The sequence below is a fragment of the Euprymna scolopes genome, chromosome 2, assembly GCF_053919585.1.
Source record: "Euprymna scolopes isolate OS-2025 chromosome 2, ASM5391958v1, whole genome shotgun sequence".
NCBI lineage: Eukaryota > Metazoa > Mollusca > Cephalopoda > Sepiida > Sepiolidae > Euprymna > Euprymna scolopes.
In genome coordinates, this window is record NC_136483.1 from 141374844 (window position 1) to 141396969 (window position 22126).

Here is a 22126-nt window from a genome sequence, read left to right on the forward strand (position 1 = left end):
TTCCTCCTTCGTGGTACGGGTTTGAGCCTGCCTGCCTACTACAACTTTTTTTTTTTTTTGCTCAACACACATCTTCAAACATCCGGGCAATGCCGACCACTCAGAATAAAGAACAGGAGAATATGTCTCTCAGCATTAGCACATAAATTATGCTAGAGTCTTGCATCTGTGGCAGTCGGACTGACATATAGCCACACACTTCATTTGTGTTCTTCGTCTGGATCTGTACAGGACCACAACAGTAAGTATATGGCAAAAAATAGAGACAATTATAATAAACTAATTCACACCCTTCTTCAAAAATGAAAGTAAAACAAAAAATGTTTCGCCAGTGTTGACATTAATATTCATATAAATATGAATATTGGCTAGGTAATATAAGTAATAGCTTTTTCAAACAAATCTCTTTGCGAAACAATATTATTTTGCATTAAATACGCAAGTTGTTTCTTTGACCAGGCCTATTTTGGTGTTAATTCAAAAAAAATGTTCTCCCCCCACCATTACCACACCATAGTAATTCTATTATTTATTTAAATGTAGTGCAGATTGCATTACATTGGGAGGATGTCACAAAGATTAAACATCTGGGTCAAACAACACATTCCAACAAAAATTTGCTATGCAAATTGTTTTCCATCAAATGTTTTGAATAATACCTACAGTTTGTCGATCACTGAGCACCTTATAAATAACCATACCTGTGTCTCCAATTTTAGTGTCAACTTATTCTCCACTTGCTCTATCACTTGAAGATTCTAGAACTATTTATCTTAAATCTTTAAAACGTTCTCTTTGTCAATTAAAAGAAAATCTCCATGGACTTGATGTGGTTTCTATTTGATTCTATTCATTTCCCTCACTATAATCTCCATTCCATCATACTGTTTCTTTTAATCATAATCCTAACCTCAATTTAACTCTATTGAGTGAATTTGATATCGGTTAGTTAGCCCTTTCAGTCTTTTTACTTCTTTTTACCTTTTAATTCATTATGAATCAAAATAAATATGGTTTGTTTATAACCATAATAAAACTTTGTAACTCTCCAAAATATTCATGTAAAATCATAGAGTTGCATTAGTAATTTAGTTTTTTCATATATGAATAATAATATTATTATTAATATCATTTCTGATGACCTAAAGAGAAGACAACATCCATTGTTGTGGAAGATTACTTTCTGAATTCTTTTCTAGTGATGGAGGTTGTTCGACTTGCTACTTACAATACTAATGTATATTCTTCATCAAAAATGATTGATAAAAATATGCTTCGCCAGTGTTTGCACTAAAATTCATATAAAATCAAAGAATTACGTCTATATCATTTCTAAGGACCTCAAAAAAAAAAAAAAAAAAAAAAAAAAAGAAAACAAGCATCCACCGTTGACATTTTATTTAAAATGAAAGATTTCATCCCAAGTTCTTTTTAGGTGGCAGGATGTTGTCTGACTTGCTATTTATTTTTTTGTTTCCACTAACCACTTGAAAGTTTCTTCCCAGCTGAGAAAAAGGCAAGTTTTTTTTTTTTTTACTTGCTAACTTTTATGTGATAGGATAGATTTATATTTATCTGTCTACAAATACATATTGGTCATCATTAAAAAGTGAACAGGTCACAAGTAGTCTTGTCAATCTATAAAGTTGTCAAGAGTTAACATTTATTATTTATGACGTCATAAATTTTCAAATGATTATCTACATTGTTTTTCTGATAATACTTGTCCTCCCTCTCTCTTTTTCTATCATTCTCTTTCTCCTTGCCATCTTCCTTTCTCTTTCCTCTCCCTCTCTGCCTTCGCTTTTTTATCTCTCCCCTCTCTCTTTCTTTAGACACTCCTACCACTATTTCTCTTAACTAATCACCTTTTAATCATGTCATGAAGGATATCTTCCTCTGCTCTCTCTCTTTCTTTGTTGTAACTGATGATGTCTTCCTTTTGTGATGTCATAAACAATCTCTTCCACCTCCTCCTTTTAATGGATGTCATCATGCTTTTCTGACGTGCACGATGCTTTCCTGACGTCATCCATAATGCATGGATACAAAAAAGCAAGAAAGACTCAAATATGTTGCAGTATGCGTTTTGTGTGTTCCCAAAAAAACAATCTATATATATAAAAGCGAAAACGTTTGCTTTTTGTGTATGTCCAAGAAAGGCTTTTTTCAGAGAAGCGGTCGGTCGCCTAACAACTTCTTAAAACTTTTTATATCACATATAAATCGTAATATCTCAGAGTTAACAACGAAGCTCGCCTGTCTATTTAATTTGATCGATTTCGGGAAGATAAATATTCAACATTTGTCGCTCGCCGCATGTGGGTTAGTCTTTTTCCTTATAACATCTTGGGAAAATAAAAATTTAAAAAAGCGTTCCGCAGTAAATGAAATACTATCCCACAGTCAAACTTGACCTCATTAACTCATTAAAACGGGCACCTGCCAAATCCAAGTAATTAAATAAATTCAAACGTGTTTCCATTAGCATCTCGCGGTTGGGCAATGGTTAACGTCGCACGTTTTTTTTTTTTTCACACTTTAATTTACAACTTTGCCTCAAGGGTTCGGGTTCGATCCTCATACTTACCTACCAAAACATTTTTTACCCCCCCCCCCCGGAGTTTCCACACACACCTCCAAACACCTGGGCAACGCCGGATACCCCTCGCTAGTCAACAAAATAAAGACCAAGTTCATTGAGTAAATTTGAAGAAAAGGAACATTAAAAGAGAGAATGTTAAAATGGAGTTACAATATATAAAAATAAGATGTTTTATTTAACTTGAAATACGTAAGGACAATAAGAGAATGTATTGTGTACATGCTTGTGTGTGTCTTAACGTGTAATGCTTGTGACATATAAACGTATACAAATGAGCATGTATGAAGTTGAAAGTGTTTGTTGCGCTCATAAGTTCATTGTGTATGCGTGTATGAAGTTAGAATGTTCATTGTGTATGCGCGTATGAAGTTAGAATGTTCATTGCGTATGTGTGTGTAGGTGTACATGAGAGTTAGTTAATATAAACATGTGTAGTCATTCTTACCTTGAAAAAAGAATGTACCTTCGTATTATCCTAAACGTAAGTATTTGAACGTGTGCTTACATGGACAATTCAAATGAAAGAGAGAGAGAGAGATAGAGAGCAGACACAGGTAAAGAAAGTGAAACAGGAAGTAGAGAATGCCACTTGTTGGACAAATCAGAAATCACGACAAAGGCAGATAACCGGTGTGTAACTGAGATATGTTTGTATGCATGTGTGCGACATATCTAATAGCATATCAGTTCGAAAAGCATATGTCCATATATATATATATATATATATATATGCATATGTATGTTTATTATTTTAGATAAGCAGCACTCACTTCACCAAGGTTGAATGGTAGGCCTGCAGAATGAGATGTCTATCCGACTAATACCAAAAAATCACATCACATTTACACCATCATTTACTGAGAGCCTCAAAAGGAGTCACCTGGCCCAGAGAGGCATACTGGCTGAAATGTTTGGTAGCTCTTTCAAAAACCACCTTGCACTTCAAACATTCAACTTCCAGTTATCCTCCTCCTCTTCCAGGGAGAGGGAAGAGGCTATGACTGCCTTTCCTTCCATTCTCCTGGGATCTTTTCACCTTGGTTGGTTCTGACCCTTTATTAGTGATCAATGTTCGTTTATTTCAAGGTTGGCTGCTCCAGACATACGTAAAAGATAATATCTAAGACTTTCTCTATTTATAGAGATTTCATCTTGAGCTCATCTATGACAATGACTTTTCTCACAAAGGTCGATACCAGCAGGTGAGGCACTTACTTTTTCAAACAAAAAGAATATCTCTTGGGTGGTCTGACTCTGGCCAGAGCTATTTTAAGCTCTCTGCGCCTCCCCACCTTTGGCCAAACATCTGCCATTGCAACATACACCATTCACATGCATGAATTAAACATGTTTACATTATTGCTTAATGAAAAAAAAAAAAAAAAAAAGGAAGCAGGAAAATCTATTTACTTACCTGGTTTTTATACCTGGCAATTCTTTCTTGGGCTTCAGGAGAAATTTCAATATCATCAGCACCGTAAATCTTTTGGGCAATGATTCGAATTTTATCTTCAATGGGGAGCTGGAATAAAAAAAATGATTGGTAAAAATATGCTTTAAATAAAATAAATAATTTTGTTTTATAAAACATGGATATCTTATGTATTTTTTATAATAGTAGTTTTTATGATTTTATAATGACGTATGTGCTGGTGTCTCTCCTTCAACACATGGCTGCCATATTGTGTGTACTGTTTTCTTGGTCATACATATAAGAAACAGAAGTAAACAAAGAAATTAATACTTAAAAACCTGTTAGATTTAAATTCATACACATTTTGGTGCTCTTCCAAAATGTGATGTACCAAATGTTTTTTTTTTTTTTCTTTGTAAAAATCGCTCCAGACAGGGTATGAAGCCACTTGATGTAAGGAGGTAATCCTTGTACATTGGCTTTTTGAAGCTGCACCTGATCTTGGGTCTAATCTCCTGGAGTGGGGTAAACAAAATATTTATAGCTCATCAACTCTCTATTTTTATAGGCTACATACTCTATTTTCATAGGATTTCTCAAATTTAAATTTAAAAAATAAGTTTTTATTTTATTTGAAATTTTATAAGAAATATGTTTATGAAATTATAAATCTTATAAGTCTTAATTTTAAAAATAAGTTTTTTATATAAATTTATATAGTAAATACATGAAAGTATGTTTATGAAAGTATAAAAATAAAATTATTGAGATCAAAATAACAAAATTTCAAACATCATAAAAAGAATGCATCCAATTCCCAAAATAGTTTTTAAAATATTTTTTAAGTGTTTTCTTTCAAAAATGTATTCTTTAAAATAAATAAATAAATAAATAACAGAGTGCAAAAAGTGTTTTCAATAATTATTAAAAAATAAATACTGATTTGCTTCTGGTAGCGTTATGACGGAAATTAGGAAGTATGTTAGCTGACTATAACCGCCATCTATAAATTGTCTTTCCATATAACACATAATGTTACACGCAAACTAGATACATATGTTTAGATAATAATGAAAGTTTTCTGTGTGAATAGACATTTACCTTCAAATCGTATAGAAACTTGAAGTCACTCTTCTCCTCTGTGGCTTTCTCAACAGCCACAGCCAGATCGTGGGCTCCTTTTCCACCTTTAGCCCAATGGTGACAAATGACGGCATCAAAGGCACCGCTCTCGCAGGCAATCTTCTGGACCAGCTTCAGTTCATTTTCTGTATCAGTCCTAAGAAGTAAAAAAAAAAAAATTTTGACAGAATCAACAAAGCATAAACATGCGTGTTGCTGCATGGTTAGAGGGTTGCATAGTTGCAATAAATGTGAATGCAAGACTTATTGTGCAAGAGATATTTAACAAAGAGTACAGAGACTAGCCAAGAAGTGGGGAAATATATCTGGTTTAAAATCTTAACCACCAAAAATTTGATTTTTTTTTTTTTAGAAAAGTGAGTGTCTCTTTATATGGGGTTCCTAGCTGAGAATAAAGTACTTAAAAAATTTAATGCTCACCCAGATATAGTGGGGGTTTTAAGTCCATAGTTTAGTCTTTTAAAAAATATGTATAATAATCATGTATTATACATATTTTTTATTTTCTTTCTGAAGAGGAGATTTACTTTGAAAATTCAAAGACCATGGACTTTCCTGTCGAATTCGACGTATGAGGTTTCGTCACAACAACTCTCAGAAATCCACACAGATGATTTGTTTATAGTGGTGAAGGCTTTGTGTAGAACCATCCACACTTTTTGGTAATACTGCTAACCTCCATCAGTGCAGATAACTGCCACAGGACAGAGTACACAGTAGATCACAAGTTTTTGCATCAGAGTTTCCTTTTCCTAGATGCATGTCTTAACGAAGACTGGAGGTGCATTTCTCTCAGTGAATTAATGCGCCTCCAGATACCAACTTGGAAATTTCTACGACTCTGCGCAGTACATACTGTGACTAACCTTCTCAAATGGTCACTTATCTGGTACTGGCCAGGCTCAATGTTGCCTAACTTTGGTGATCTGGCGAGAAGACCATAACACTATCAATATCATCCTGATTCAACAAATCATGTTGATAAATAAATAATTGAAAATTATTGAAATCTTTCCATATTGTCATTTATTTACCATGTCTTTTAGTGCTTTTCTACTAAACTGCATTGTCATAGTCCTCAAAAACAACTTCTTTATATATATACACACATATATGAGAGACAAAAAAAAAAATCAAAAAACCAAATTCATTGACGTTTCGTCTTTATTTCAAAACTTTCTCAGGATGATTAATTTAAAGAAAATAAAATACTAGTACAATATATGAAAATATACTTGTGTTCGTATTGTAAAAGGGATGTCGTTGTTTTATTTCAGAACAAAATAGTTATTAGCATTCAAAATGTATATAGCATTGTGGCATGGAGTGAGTGAAATATTTTTAACATCACATGGCCATTATATATTTAAAAAATATATGATGCAATTTCTATTCTTTTAGGAATGAATATAGCCGTTATAATTCAAATATAGGATGCATAATATAAATAAAATAATTGTTTCTTTATTTATATATTAATACGATAGCATGCGTGTTATTTTCTGTGTCACGCTTATATCCAGGTCGTTTAATTGTTATGTATTTCCATTTCTTGTCATAAATAATTTTACCAAGATTTCTTCATAAGTTTCAGTTTTGGTTATAACTGATGGCACTCTAGTAATTTTTTTTTTATAAATAATTTTATCAAGAATTCTTCATAAGCTTTGGTTTTATTACAGCTGAAAGAATTCAAATTATATATATATATATATATACATACATTTTTTTCATAAGTTTTTATTTCGGTTTCGATTCAAGCTAATGCACCCAAGTCATATGGATATGTTCTTTTTTTTTAATTTTTGAAATTGCAACTTTATGATATATAAAAATCGATAGAACATTAAATCTGTAATAATATATACAAAATCTGCAAGAATTAAAATAGCATATTTAAGCATACTTTATAACCGGGCTTTGCCAGGCGTTTGTGCTAGCTTAGATAAATACTTTTGCAGTTTTTACAAAATAGCTACAATAATATCAGAACGTCTCCATTTACAGTGAACATTTACAGAATGGCAAAATCAATATATTACATATGAATGAGTCCCCTGAGGAATTTCCACAGGTCCTGCTAATTTTAATTATTATTGATTGATTATATGTATTAATTATTATAGGTATTATTTTTTGCTATGTCTAAATTTCAGTTTTATTCTTTTAATATAAGTTTACTGATTAAAGAAAATAAATTGTAAAATAGAAACCTCCACGTTGTTTAATTGTGCTTGAATTTGCAATAAGTGCTCATTCAAGAAGTCTTTGTTGAAATTTATTTAAAATCAATTTGACGAGTTTAGCTTGTTTGACGTTTAAAGAATGATCATGCACCAATGAATGAGAGAATAATGCATTCAAGGAATTGCTACATTTTTTATGGTTTAGATTCAATAAGCATTTTCTCTAGTCTACATAGAGTTTCACCAATTTGATGGCAATTATGGCATGGGACAGTATATATATACCTAGATTAGATGTGGGTTTGTTTTGGAAAAAAAATTTTATGTTTGTTTTATAGTTTGTGATGTGGTTTGTATTATTAGAATTCCTAGTTTGTTCAGAGTATTGCAAATTATTGTATTATTGGCATGGATAAGATGTCTGTTTATGAGAGAATATTTTTTTTTTAAAAGGAGTCACCACTTATCAAGGCCCAGATGCCACTTGAGGATAAGGGTTAAAGAGTGTACTGTAGTCAAAGGGACAATATCATAGTAATCGTTAGAAGTGTAACTTTGGTAAATTGGATTGCTTAAGAGAAACGGCTCATCAAGAACTTGTTTACGTTGGACTTGAAGACCACTATATTGCAGTCAGCTGGAAAGAAGGCAAACGAAAGACAGTTCCACAGGCGTGCCGTTCTTAGAAAGAAGCTTTGTTCATAGAATCTATGTTTAGGTTTAGGTGCAGATAAAAAGTGGGTGAAATTATTGATAGTGGTTTCTGCTAGACGAGTGTTTGTCGTGAAAGTTTGGCGAGGGGGACCATAGACCAGACAAGCACTGAAATGTCTGGTGTACATGATTTTTGCTTATCGTTTCTGGAAAATATTTGTGTGGCTTTTTTCTTTGCATTTAATATAAAATATGTGGGATATTGCAATGTTTTCAAAGTTGTTGTGAGGTATTTGAATTCTTTGTTTAGATATTACGGACTACAAATTCTGAATGCACATGGGAAGATACCAACTATCACGCCTGTTTTTATTTTGTTATCATGGTGTGAAAGGTAATGTATGTAATTATTTTTGTGTGTAGTTTTGCTGTGAACTTTGAACGATAGTTTATTGTTGGATTTTATTCTAAGTATGTCTTGAAAAATGATTGTTCTGTAAACTTTGTGGTGGGTTCGACTGTGTCTATTTTGTTTTTAATATTCTTTACGTGTGCGATTTAAGGAAAAAAAATTAAAATACCATCAATATATCTGAATATATCTAAACTTGAATAGGCCAGATTCTAGGAATTCCAAGAATAGGTAAGCTGGTACACTACGAAGAGGGTTACCCAGAGGGAGACCTAAATTTTGGTTGTAGAAATTATTATTCAATTGAAAATAAGTCAAGTCTAATAATTTTTATGAATGTATTGGGAGGAAACGGTAAGTTAACGTTGATTTTTTAGGTGTGCATGGAGTAAATTTAAACATTTTTTAATGGGGACATTAGTGTATAATGAGGTTATATCTAAGCTGTGTATGGTTTTGCTTTGTACATTAATGTTTCTTTATTTTATTGTTTAATTCTCAAGAGTTCTTAATGTGGGAAGTGTTGATAGTGCCATTAAGTTATTGGATATCGCTTGTGCAATTTTGTGCATGGCAGTACCAATGCCAGGTATTATGAAGCGCACAGGGAAGTATGATTTGTGTGTTTTGGGGATGCCATATAATGTGGAAACATGGTGTGGTATTCAATATATGATGTCCATTTGTTATCGTTCTTTTTTATAAGATTTTTAAGAGACTTGTTAAAAGTATCAAGGCTTTTGTTTACAGTTTTAAGTAGTCTTCAAACTACTGGCAAACTCAAATTCTGAGATCAGTAACTAGATCACATAAGAGGAGAGGATGTGGGGCTTATAACAAGCATTTTAAGCTTGTTTGAAATGCGATGTGGTTTATTCTAGGTTTTGGGGGTTTTTTGTCGATGGCTTTAAGTATTTTCAGCTTTTCAAATTTTGTTTTCATGATGTACTATTTTTGTTACAGACTAAGATTTGTCTAACATCAGGGAACAACTATGTTTTTAGTAGATGTTAAAAAATTGCACTGGAATCTACATTATGCATGATGAAACGACAGGATATGGTAGTAGTTGTGTAACCAACATAATTATTTCCTAAATAGTATCTAAACTTAGAGATGAAATTGCTTCTTTCTAATGATATTTGGCTTGGCGAGACATTGTTTTTTACTACAAGGTTTTGAATCTTAAATTATTTTCATAGTAAATAATGAGTCTAAATTTATTGTTGTTGTCAGTTGGGGATATATATCTGTGTACAATATTTTTTTGTGACTTTTCCTTCTAATTTAAAGTTTGGTTTCATATGATTGTAATAGAATATGTAAATAAAATTCAAATGTGATGCATGATATTATGATTTGTGGTGGTATTTTTTTTTTTGTTGTTCTGAAACATTGATTTTATTTGTTAGTTGACAATATTATTAGGAAATCAATTATTAATAAGAACTTGTTTGATATTTTTTAGTTTAAGGATTAATGTTTGTTTCAGTGGAGGAGATTAGTTTTGCATGTATAGTCAGTATTTGATGATGGCTATTTTGCAAATGGTGAGAACATTCGCTCTTAAAATTAAGAAGACAAGAATTTAGGCTAGTTGTTTTTTGTAGTTGGAGGTGTTGAATGTATTGTTAGAGATGTCTATGAAAACATTGAGGAATAGAATTTTGTTCTTAATGTTTACCTATTTTGGAAAAGTCCCTTAAGTCTTTGTATTTGTTCATTGTTATGGGCTGGAATAAGTATATCATCAACATATCATGCATAGAGTTTACTCATGCTCTCTCCTGTAACTACTTTATTCAAGGGAGATAACTATTCCATATTTGAAAGAGTTATCTCCCTTGAATTTTAATCAACTTGTTAATTGAGATTTCTAGAAAGAATCTTCGGTATTAAATTGAAAGTATCTTAATTAGTTGTAGATGCTGTAGAACTGCAGAACTTCCCATTTAGTTTCATCGGTATATATATATAATATAATGATTTGAATAAGTTACAGTATTTATTAATAAATCAAATATTTAAACAAGGATTTATAACAGAATGTATTGTAATTTTTTGTTTGAATATTTGATGGGTTAATAAATATTGTAATTTACAAGGTGTTTCCAAAGGAATGCGTCCTACTTTTTTATTTCGGCCAAATGGATCAGAGAGGATCGCCAATTGTATTGTTATGATTACTGAACTAGTGTATTCATAACCTGAAACTTTCGTCTCTCTGCTGCAGATATTGATGCTATGAAATTCTAAGAAAACAACCTCTGCCATGGCTGTGTGTCAGAAGCAGAGCTGCGTAATTGAATTCCTGGGAAAAATGCATTGAAAAAGGTGGTAACTATATAGAAAAATAAATTCTGGAGCACAAAAGGTTGCATGTTTTAATAGTACCACTCCTGTCTACGTAGCTCTTCAACATTTTGAGTTAAGAAAAAAATAGGAGCCTTTTACTTTTGGTATGATTCATTTTCATTTTTTATTGCTCTATCAAGTATATTGAGGTTTTTATTATCTGGATAGGTCTTAATATAATGATAACATTTATTTTTGTAATTTTATACATTTATATATATACTTATATATTTATATGTTTATATTTTTTATTTGTTTTACATAAGCATTTATATATCGCTACACATTCATGAGCATGTTTCGATCAGCCAGTTACAAGTAACTAGAGACCTCTTCAGGTGATATTGCCTATACAAAAGCAGAGTTCGTAATAAAAATTCGCAAAGAAGTTTCCAGCATAAAATTAATCAGGAGGTTGGTCAAATGATATCTAACCACATTGAATATATATTTTTTCTTTTCTGTTTTGTTATATATATATATATATATATATCTTATTCCCTCTTTTCCTTTTTTTTTCTTCTTCTTTGTTTACAGCTATATTAAATATTGTCAACTTATTTTTAAATATGTAAAACAAATAAAAAGTATATCTTGCCCTACTGAGCACTCTTGTATGAACCTCGTCAAAAAGTCATTGGTTGCTTCATCTCTGGAAAATATTAACCTAAAGCAATTATATGATTTAATTATCTAATATCTGTAGTCTGTATACTGAGATGAACTTGGATGATGACTCTCTCATAGTAGTGAACTTCTTTTATTATCTTGTAGATATGTAGAGTGCTTGCGATTATTACAAGTTTAATTTTACCTTGAAGGTAAAATCAGCTTAGGGTAAGTTCTGCAAAATGCTGCCAATCCTAAAAATATGAGCTATCCTTCTTACTACCAGAGAGGGAAGGGGGTATAGCTACTGTGTATTATGTTGTGTTGTGTGGTGATGAGGCCTGGGTAAGTGCTCAGACCTCACTTCCATATTTCCAATATAATGAAGCAATGATCAGGTGGATATGCAATGTCAGATTGGATCAGAGCCGGAATATCAGCTCTGATACTCTGTTAAGTTTACCAAAACTTGAAAATCAGTTAATCGAGTTGGGTTGGCCATGTTGAGAGGAGCGATTCTTGAATAAAATATGCAACAATGGATGATCAGAGGGAAATGTGAAATGTGATTAAAGAAAGACTGTTGGATATTCACGACTGAAACTTGGTGAATATCTCATTTCATTTCTACCAAATATGGTCGGAGTTTTTGGTTTTATGGAAATGCTCCAGATAATATGAAGCTACTTGATGTACAAAAACAAATACTTCAAGGTCAAAAACTAGCCAACAATAAATGCTAGATTCAACCTCCAAAACAGCTATTCTTCCCCTTTTTTCAGAAACAAAAGAAACGAGAGTTACAGGGCTACTGAAAGTAAACCCAAGGTTCACTTTATCCTATTTAGATGCGTGTTTATCCTATAAACAATTGTTTGAGTGGCAACTTTAGGCAGAACAGGTCATCCTGTACTTAAATAATAACCATGAAATTTTTATAGAAATAATAACTCCACGGCTTTGAATAAGATTTAAAGCAAAAAAAAATGTGTGCAGTTTTTTTGTTGGTGCCAAAGTAAATAGATATAGTATCTTTTTTAAAAAAAATTTTCCGATCAGCTTGACTTACGTGAATGTATTTATAGCCACAACAACAGGAACACCAAAATACGAGACATTCTCAATTTGTTTCTTCAAATTGCTGCAGCCTTTCTCGACAAGTTCAATATTCTGACGAATCAAGAGAGAAAAAAAAAATGGTTGAAAATATAATTTCTCAACAAGTTAAAGATTCTGAAGAGTCTCAAAAAAAAAAAAATCAATAAAATAATAGTTGGAAATTTAAGTGCAAATCAAAATAAACAGGAACAGATATTATTGATACGATTTCATTGTAGGTTCACATATGGTCATTCTTAAGTTATGCAACAGATATTTAGACATGCTCATTAAATCAACATGTTTAGTGATGAATTATATAGGATATATGATTTTCATATTTTTATGTCTTAATATGCAATATTATGGTGTTGGGACAGGAGCTTCAACTTGGTAGACGGCGTGGAATGTATTAGAGACTCTTATTAGACTTTGCCTAAGAGGAAGAGATTAGTGATTGGTACACCAGCTTAGATGTGCCAACAATATTCAATGTTTGGGCAAATGGTGCTTTATAAAGATATATAAAATAATAAAAGTTACAATCATTTGATAAAGACCTATTATGGTTGAAAGCTAGCCCATATCTTTAATAAATAAAATTTATTTTAATGAAAAAGCATATCATTTTGACTTTGCATAATTTCTAATAATATTCAAAATTGAAACGAAAAGAGTGCTAATAAATTATTCATTAACATATCGCATAGCCATGAGTGATGCTTAAAAAGACTTTCACATAATCCTGAATCAAAACCCTTTGGACTTCTACTCAAGTCATGACAGAGTTTATATTATCACTAAAAAAAGTAAGAATGAAAAAAAAAAGAAAGAAAGTTTTTTAATAAAAATTTATGATGGTTGAAAGCTTGCCCATATCTTTAAAGTAAATAAAATTTATTTAAAGAAAAAAAAAAATATATATATATCGTTTTGGTTTTCCATAAATATATATATATCGTTTTGGTTTTCCATAAATTTCTAAAACCTATGTTTCATTCTCACTCACATCTAGCACAAATAGCAAATACAAATATTGATAGCTTCTTTTTCAGGCCGAGTCCATTATTTATTTATTTTTTTTTTTTATTCCATTTTCACCCCAAACAAGGCACAATGCCACTTTGATGTAGGAGGCTACTATCGGAGACAATAGTTGCAGGGATACTATGTAGGGAATCAAGCAACAAGATATCTGTTCACATTACACTTGAACTTCTGCATATCAGTACAGTTGGGAAAATATGAACCCGGAAGGGAGTTCCAGGGTCTAGCAGTTCTGGGAAATAAACTATTAAAGTAAAAGGCCTTCTAACATTTAGGGATCTCTACTGAGTAGGGGTAGGACTTGGCTGCATGTCGAGTTTGTCGGGGGTATTTACGTCAAGGGCGTACAAAGGCTTGTAGTTCATCAGAGCATCCACCATTAAAATACTTGTAAAACAGGCAGAGGGATGCAACATTATTGTCACGAGGGGTGTAATCACTCTACAACATCTCTCCTAGTGAAATTTTACTTGCTCCAGAAATCATACTTTTTGTCTTTTCAGGTAATATCCAATATTTTAAATGTAATGTGAACAAACATCTTGCTGTCCAACTCCCCACCCAAATTGCTCTTTATAAATCTGATCCCTATCACAGTAACCTCTTATGCTTCAGTAGCAGTATGCCTTGTTGCTAGAGTGTTTCTGTTTTGTAGAGATTTGAGGTTACTGTTACTTTGTCTAACAGACAACCTGCCAGTATTTCATTAACTGTTTTAATACTGTAACGATGAACCTATGTGAGTGAAAATTGTGAGGCAAACCATATGAGTATCAGCACTAGAATAATAAAGCACTGACATGACTGTGGTAGATCAAGGCTGGCAGTGTATATGAAATGTCGATTTTCTAGGTGTTTGGAAAAGCAAATGAAAAAAGCAGGTATTGGTCCCCAAAGATCGTCTACATAGTTTTGGACTGGAACTAATGAATTTAATACTCAAAATAAGCTTATGCACTTTTTATATACTAATGAGTCAGTATTTATAGGGGTCCAAAGGCCACTCGAGGATAAAATTTGACAAGTTTGTCAAGTGGATGATGACACACCTTGAGGATTTCGTAACAATAGTTGAAACTGAGCAAAATTTGATTATTTAAGAGGACGGCTCAGCAAGAATTTTTTTTAACAGTGAATTTGGAAATGACTATGTTGTAGTCAGTTGGGAAGTATCCCTGTGGTATTGTGTTTCACAGACGGATAGTTCTTGGAAAAGAAGCTTTACTCATGAAAGTTCCATTTAAAGGTGCACAGAGAAAGAAAAGGAAAATTATTTACAGTGGTTGTAAATAGACAAAGTTTTTTAAAGTGGCTGTAAATAGACAAAGTTTTACATGGATTTAATTGTTTCATCGGTTGAACTAGAACTAAAGAAATCGAAATCAAAAGTTGGTTTATAAACATATTGGGATGCTCTATTATGCTTGGATGGGCAAGTCCATTCTCTGGGTTCTGATTGGTTGTTAGTCTATGAGTGGACACTAATAAATATTGCTTCATTCAAAGAAAAGTTTTTTCTTATCAACCGAACGACAGTAGGAGCCCTTATACAGGTAAGTATTAATTTGATTTCTTGCAAGTTTTATTCCATTTTCTACTGAAACAGAGTTCCTTCTGGGTTTTAGACAGTCACTGACACTTGTCTGTATACAGACTTCATCCTGTTACAAATTACACAATACACCTGACACAGCCTGAGCAGGTGTTGTGCATACGAATCAAGGAAATCTCAACACTCAGTCTGACAGGATCAAAGTGGGTTTTACTATTTAGGTACGACAAATTAAGGCACAACATATGGTTCCTGCTGATTCTCTATATGTGTCATTTTTGGGCACATCATTTGTGCAAGCCGGAATTGTTATGTCAAGAACAACAAAAGGCAACAAATTTTAATTTTGGCATGCTGTTTTGTTTCGGATTTTTTTTTTTTTTTATGATTTAAAAAAAATACATGAATATTTTTTTTCTTTTTATGTTTGACTCATTTTTTTTTTTTTAATTTTTCCTCAATGTCTGGAGAAAAAAAAAATTTTGTTTATTTTTTAGAAAGATTTTTAGCACAAACAAAAAACAAACAAAAAAACAGGAGCCAGTTGTCGTGGTTTAATTTGTTGTGGCTTATTTTGCTGTGCCTTATTTTGTTGAAAAAAAAAAAAAGGAGCCATTCATCATGCCTTAATTTGTTGTACTTAAATAGCAAAATCAGCTTCAAGGCCATTTTTTGAGTTCGTAATCTTGCTTCTGCCAGGTGGAGGTATGATTCTGTACATTTCTAGCAGGCACATCCTCCCAGGATATATCTTCTCTCTTTAAGAAGTGATTAGTTTATTGTTAATCAGCTTATGCATCCCTACCAAAGTGTTGTAAGCGAGAGCAATCTTCGCCAAGATTCTTTTTAATTTCCACGTGGGAGGGGGGGGGATAAACTCACCTCCTGGACATATGCTTTGGGTAAGGGTACGCCAGCAGTGACAGTCGGACCTCCGCCATGCATTTTCAAGGCTCGGACTGTTGCCACAAGGACAACAGCATTTGGCGTCAAACCAGAATACCGACACTTGATGTTGAAGAATTTTTCCATTCCAATATCAGCTCCGAATCCAGCTTCCGTCACTGTAAGTTAGAAAACAATAAGAAATTGTTAAAAGCTTTTTCTGCATATAGACACACACACACACACACACACACACACACACACACACACACACTTATTTTGACAAGCACACATTTTACATTTTACTGATGAACAAATTTATTAAAGAAGCCACAAAACTAGAACAATAAGTTAAAAATTGAAAATTCTGAGCAATTCTTGACATTATGTTTCGGAATTTTCTAGATGTGAATTTCTTATTTGTATTTATTCAAGATATTGTTTTATAATCTTAAACGTTATTCACACAACGTTTTGGTCAATACAACCTCTGACCTTCTTTAGGTGTATCGATATGGCATAACGAATCAAGTATTAAGTAAAACTCCGTTCTAAGTGACATTCTTCTGAAGGTTGAAGGTTCAATCCTCAGTGTGAGCAGTAGTAAGAATAAAATTGCAAATTACTTAAGACATCCACTCGGTCATGGCTGACAGAACGAGAGCATGCTACCCTTAGAGATTAAACAAACTAAGCATGCGGGGTTCTCCACGAGTGAAAAATTTACTTTCACCATGACTAATGTTTGTGTAAAAAATTTTTTTAAATCCAAGGAGTGGTTGTTGAGAAAAGTGTGAGCAAACGAATGGATGAACGGACAAACGGGAGTGAATTACTAGGTCCAATCTGCCTTTTTTTTCGGGTGTCCGATACAGGGTAAAAAATTCCTTACAGATTCCAGAGTTTGATGGAAAGATTCTCAAGTTCAACATGATATATCTGAAGAAGGTCGGAGGTTTCATCAGCCGAAATATTGCGAAAATAAATCTCAAGATAAGAACTGTAGCCTGAATTAATAAAAAATAATACAATTCTTGCGACATATTCCTTAAAATCTTCTATGTATGTGTGTGTGATGTTTGCAAGTTCCCTATAGAAAGAAAGGTTAAAGAATCTACATAACCTAAACCTAAAAGCGTATTTTTATGTAAAATTTATCAGAGAAAACAATGGAAATGTTTCCGAATCCCTAAGTGCACTCCCTTAAAACTTCAAATATATCTTCTTTCTTTTTTAAAGAAATTTATATCATATGTGTAACATTTTCTGGGGAAGACAAGGGAAGTGGTCAAACATCTCTAAGTGCTTTCCTAACCTAAGGGAATTAGGGGCCGAATCTCCTTTAAAACTTTCAGATGTTTTATTTTTATGAAACTTATATTATATATGTATAAAGTTCATAAGGGAAGACAGTGGAAGTGGCTTTGAATCTCTTTATGGCGAATATTTATATGTTCCCACCTCTAAGTAATCCAAATATGTCAATCTGATTTTAATGAAATTTAAGCCATATTCAGAGTTTTCCAACATTTTAGCTTATTTTTACTATATTAGGAATCAAAATAAAAGGAGAGGTTGTAAAAGAAAAAGAAACATGGTATTATGAGTGAGAAAATACGTAGTAGGGATCCGCATTCAATCCTGAGCAACATAGGATCTTTCTGCTAGTAGCTTATAATTAGTACGTTCACTTTAGTCCATTGTTTCGTACAAATATTTTCTTTCTTTTGCGGTGAGCAACACGATGTGTTTTCCAAGATTTTTAAGATAAAAACAGATTTTATTCTGTGTGAAATGAAAGAAATAAATTTAAACAAAATAAAAGAAAAAAACGTTTAAAAATGAGATAAAGTTTGAACAACATTTTTTTTTTGTTTTAAATATGTTTAAACATGTAATGTCTGCATTTCAATCCTTAATTAAATATGCCAAGAATTTCACTGTTTTTCGTTTTGTTTGTTTGTTTGTTTTTTTTTTTAATTCAATCTTGCTTCAATTTTAAACAATCTTCGCTCTTCAAATTTAGTGTCGGGTTTACATTGGAAATGTGTAACATCACAACTGAGTCTAAAGCGGTTTTCAATTTTTCAAGGGAGATAACTTACATTGTACATAATCTTAACGAAAAAATGCTGTACATGTGAATTAAATATTTTTAATGACATGTTTTTTAAAAAATCCTTTAAGTTAATCATATGGATTTCAAGCATCCCAAAATAAGCAATGACCAAAAGAACACTTTACAGTTACACTAGATTTTTTAACTTTCAATTCCGTTTGAATTAAATTAGAAACAGAAAACATCATTTTTATCACAATTTTTTTTTTACTTTTATCACAGATTTTTATTAAAAGGAAAAGTTTTCACTTTGTTTTTTTAAAAAAAAGGGGGGGAGATTTATTTACAGTTTCATTTAGTTAAATCAATTAAATTAATTGAAAGTGTGTATAAAACAAAATGTAGTTGTAAATAAAACTATTTTTTAAATTGTTAACAGACGAAGAGGGATAATATGCAAAACTTTTTTTTTTAATCAAAACTATTCTTTTAAATTTTGTAAACTTTACAAAATAAAAGTTCACAATTTTTTTTTTTGTAAGCAAAATATAAACGAATAAACATTTTAAAAACCCATAATTTTATTTACAAATGTTTTTATAATTTACTTTTTTTATTTAAAACTTTGCTATTTACTTACCTTCATGGGGAAGCAAGTAATGTTGTATTATTTAAACAAAGAATTTTGTTTACAGTTTATTTGCAAGAAAAAAATTTGAATTAAAAATGTGAAAATAGCAAAACTATCCTGTAAATAAAACTATATATTTTAAAGATTACATTTTATTATGCTTATAAATTAAATATCCAATACGACGCATCCTCACTTTCTTAAAATAAATATTTCTCTACATTAAAAACAGACCTACTGTCTAATTTTACCCTCTTATGGAAGCATGCTTTTTTATAAGAAATAAAAGTTATAAAAAGATTCGTAAATAAAATATTTTTTTCATGTTTTTCGTTTGTTTATATATTTTGCCTACACAAAATAGTCTGTAAACTTTTTTATTGTTAAATTTACAGAAGTACCAAATAAGGTTGTTTCTGTGTAGATCAGTGATGTTTTAAACAAATGTATTTCAGTGTGAAAATATTATTAAATACTTACATATAAATCCCAAAAAATGATCCAATTGGAAAATAATTACAAGTAAAAAATAAAATTTATCGAATTATCAAGTTTTAGCGTATGCTTTAATGTGAAAGAGGTGCGCAACCATTTCTGTATGACAAACCGACTTATCTCCCTTGATTTTAACTACAGTCCGATATTTTTAAACACAAAATGTCAGAACATAATTGTGAAAGTTTTTTATAAAAATACATATAAGCACATCTACTGGATCATTTTTCGCACATTTTGGAATTTATACTAATTTCAACATAACATGGACGTAAATAATAATGCTTTCACTTGAAATCCGTTGATTTAAAACATCACTAATCTGCACAAGCATCCCATGTAATCTTTATATGATGGATATACTGACCCATTTAGCATAATGGTCAGTGCATTTGCTAATGGATTGGGCGACCTAGGTTCAATCCTTGCTTAAGTCATACCAAAGACTAAAAAAATGGTACTTGATGTCTTGCTAAACAGTCAGTATTGTGAAGGATCAAAAGAAATTGATGGAGTAATTCTAGGAAAGGAGTGATACTCTCTCTTGCATCTCGATGCAGTAGCTAATGAAAAGGAAGACTTGGATTGCCTCAACTATGATTGACCACTTTACCTTTTTTACATGATAGATTCTACTTAACATATAGATGGAATTCTCAAAATAGACCTGAGAGTAATGGTAAGTAAGGATGAATCCACATTGGGGTCTCATCACCAAATGAATTGAGCAGAAAAATCGTTGGGAGTCAAGTTAGTCCACCTGATCTTCATGTCTGAAACGTCGTCCATAACCAAGTTACCATGTCCAGTACAAGAGGAATCAGAGGATCAGAGCACTGACACTGCCTCCTCACAATACTGATTAAAAGCCTCTAAGCAACTATAACTGGTGCCCACACATTATTATGAAAGGTGTCTTTTCCGCTTTCGTTGGATTCTGCCATAGCAGTTGTCACTAGTGATGGTGGCTTTGCCATTGCTGTTCTGTTTTGAACACCTTGTGGAGCATGAGCTTGTAGACTACTGCAACACCATGTCTGTGGCCAAACTACTCTGTCTAGTACAAGAAGAATCGGAGGATCGGAGCAACTGTTCGCATGCTCATTTGAATGAGCGGCAGTGCCACAATGACTCCATACAATAATGACTAAAAGCCTCTAAGCAGGAATTACAACTAGGGTCGCTCCTGTTATTATGAAAGATGTCTTTTTCCGTTCTATAAAAGCCTGTTATAGCAGTGATGGCCTTTGCTGTCACTGTCCTGTTTTGAATGCCCTGTGGAGCATGAGCTTGTAGACCACTGCAACACCAAATGGAAAAGATAATAAATGCTAAACAATCTTACCCACAATTCCAGATTCACCCACAAGTTTTAATGCTATCATGTCAGCCAAGATGGAAGAATTGCCATGGGCAATATTAGCAAATGGTCCAGCATGAACAAATACAGGAGTACCCTGATAGAAAATATGGAAAATTCAAGAGAGATTATTAAAAAAATTAATTAAATATTTTTTTTTTTAAATGATGGGAAAAAAAGATTTGACACTTTTTCAAAGTGTGGTGTAATTTACATAAGCCAAAAGAAGAATCATTTCATTTTATTTCATCCAATTTACAATTACAAAAAAAAAGATTAATTGTTTTCATTTTTTACCTCAAGTGTCTGCATTAGGTTTGGTTTCACTGTATCTTTCATCAGCACTGTCAAAGCTCCTGACACGCCCTGCGAATGAAGCAAGTTTACCAAAAACTAAAATTTACTACATAAATAAATAAATAAAAAAAAGAAATCCAAGTAGTTTGATCAGGTTCACAACTGAATCAGTTTCTGTTACTTGAGGTGCAAAGATCAAAACTAAATAAATAAGTTTATAACAAAAAATTTTAAGTTTATAGAAGGCAGATAAATGCAAAGGTGCGATGGATAGACTCAAATTGACGCAACTAAAAATATAACGGTGGAACCAGCTATTCAGTTGTATGTAGGATGTTCTTACTTGTATCAGACAGTCAGGTGGCGTGTCTGTGATGCTATATTTCGGGATGTCTTCCCTTCGTCAGACAAATGAAAGAAATCCTGAAATATAGCATCAAAGACACACCACCTGATAAATTGTAACAGAGCCGCTAACGCGTATTTAGCAGCAGCAGCCGTATGACACGTATGCAAATGATCTTGCCCATGTGCAAGCTAACGTCACAGTGTAGGAAGAGACTGAAAAGAAAAGCGGGGAAAAAAGGACACATGTGGGTGTGAAGCGATGGTAAAGAAGCATGTATGTGGCGACAGCAATTAGCCACATGACGGCATGAAGAGCTGAAGAGGTTGTGTCAAGATGGTAGGATTTGTAAACTACATGGCAGACTAAGAGATTTTTAAAACAAGATGTGATGCATTATTTTGGAAAGTACCATGAATAAATGCCTTTTATTTTGACTGAAAAAAACAAGTCAAATTTCTTTCCTCTTTTATTCTTTTGCAACTCTGCATGCAACGTGTGGGTCCGTGTTAATATGTAACGATCACATCACAAAATATGTTGACCAGATTTACCTTTGGATTATATTGTAGCGGATAAATATAAAAAATACTATTCCCGCCACTACTAATATGGTAATAACATCAAATTGTAACCCCCCCCCTCTTTTTTTGATTATTTCCTCTCTGCCCTTCTTTCTTCCTTTCGACCAATCAAATTAAAGACAGAAATAACGAATAAATAAAAAGCACAAAAGAAAATAATGAAGGCAATTAAGAAGTAGAGCCAACAAATTTGTGTCCCCTTGGTGGAAGCACTTCGTAAAAACGTCTCCGAATATAACTACAGTATTATTCATTACAGATTATAACTTTTTAAGTTTTCAATTTTCATACTGTTCGCAAAATTATAGACAGGATTCACCACTGGATTGGATTTATTCAGAGAGAGAGAACGAGTGTGTGTGTGTGGGGGGGGGGTTAAAGTAAAATTAATAGA

The 22126-nt window shown here is 32.3% G+C and overlaps 1 protein-coding gene across 1 annotated transcript in view; it reads right to left on the bottom strand.

The window, feature by feature from the left end:
* Positions 1 to 22126, bottom strand: part of LOC145296781 (C-1-tetrahydrofolate synthase, cytoplasmic-like) — a 193298-nt gene that overhangs the window by 54620 nt on the left and 116552 nt on the right. The window contains exons 17-22 of the mRNA XM_080142848.1: positions 20803 to 20871; positions 20491 to 20602; positions 15958 to 16139; positions 12448 to 12548; positions 5121 to 5298; positions 4020 to 4127 (exon numbers count right to left, since the gene is read on the bottom strand). Coding sequence (XP_079998974.1) covers positions 4020 to 4127; positions 5121 to 5298; positions 12448 to 12548; positions 15958 to 16139; positions 20491 to 20602; positions 20803 to 20871 — 750 coding nt within the window. The remainder of the gene's footprint in view (positions 1 to 4019; positions 4128 to 5120; positions 5299 to 12447; positions 12549 to 15957; positions 16140 to 20490; positions 20603 to 20802; positions 20872 to 22126) is intronic.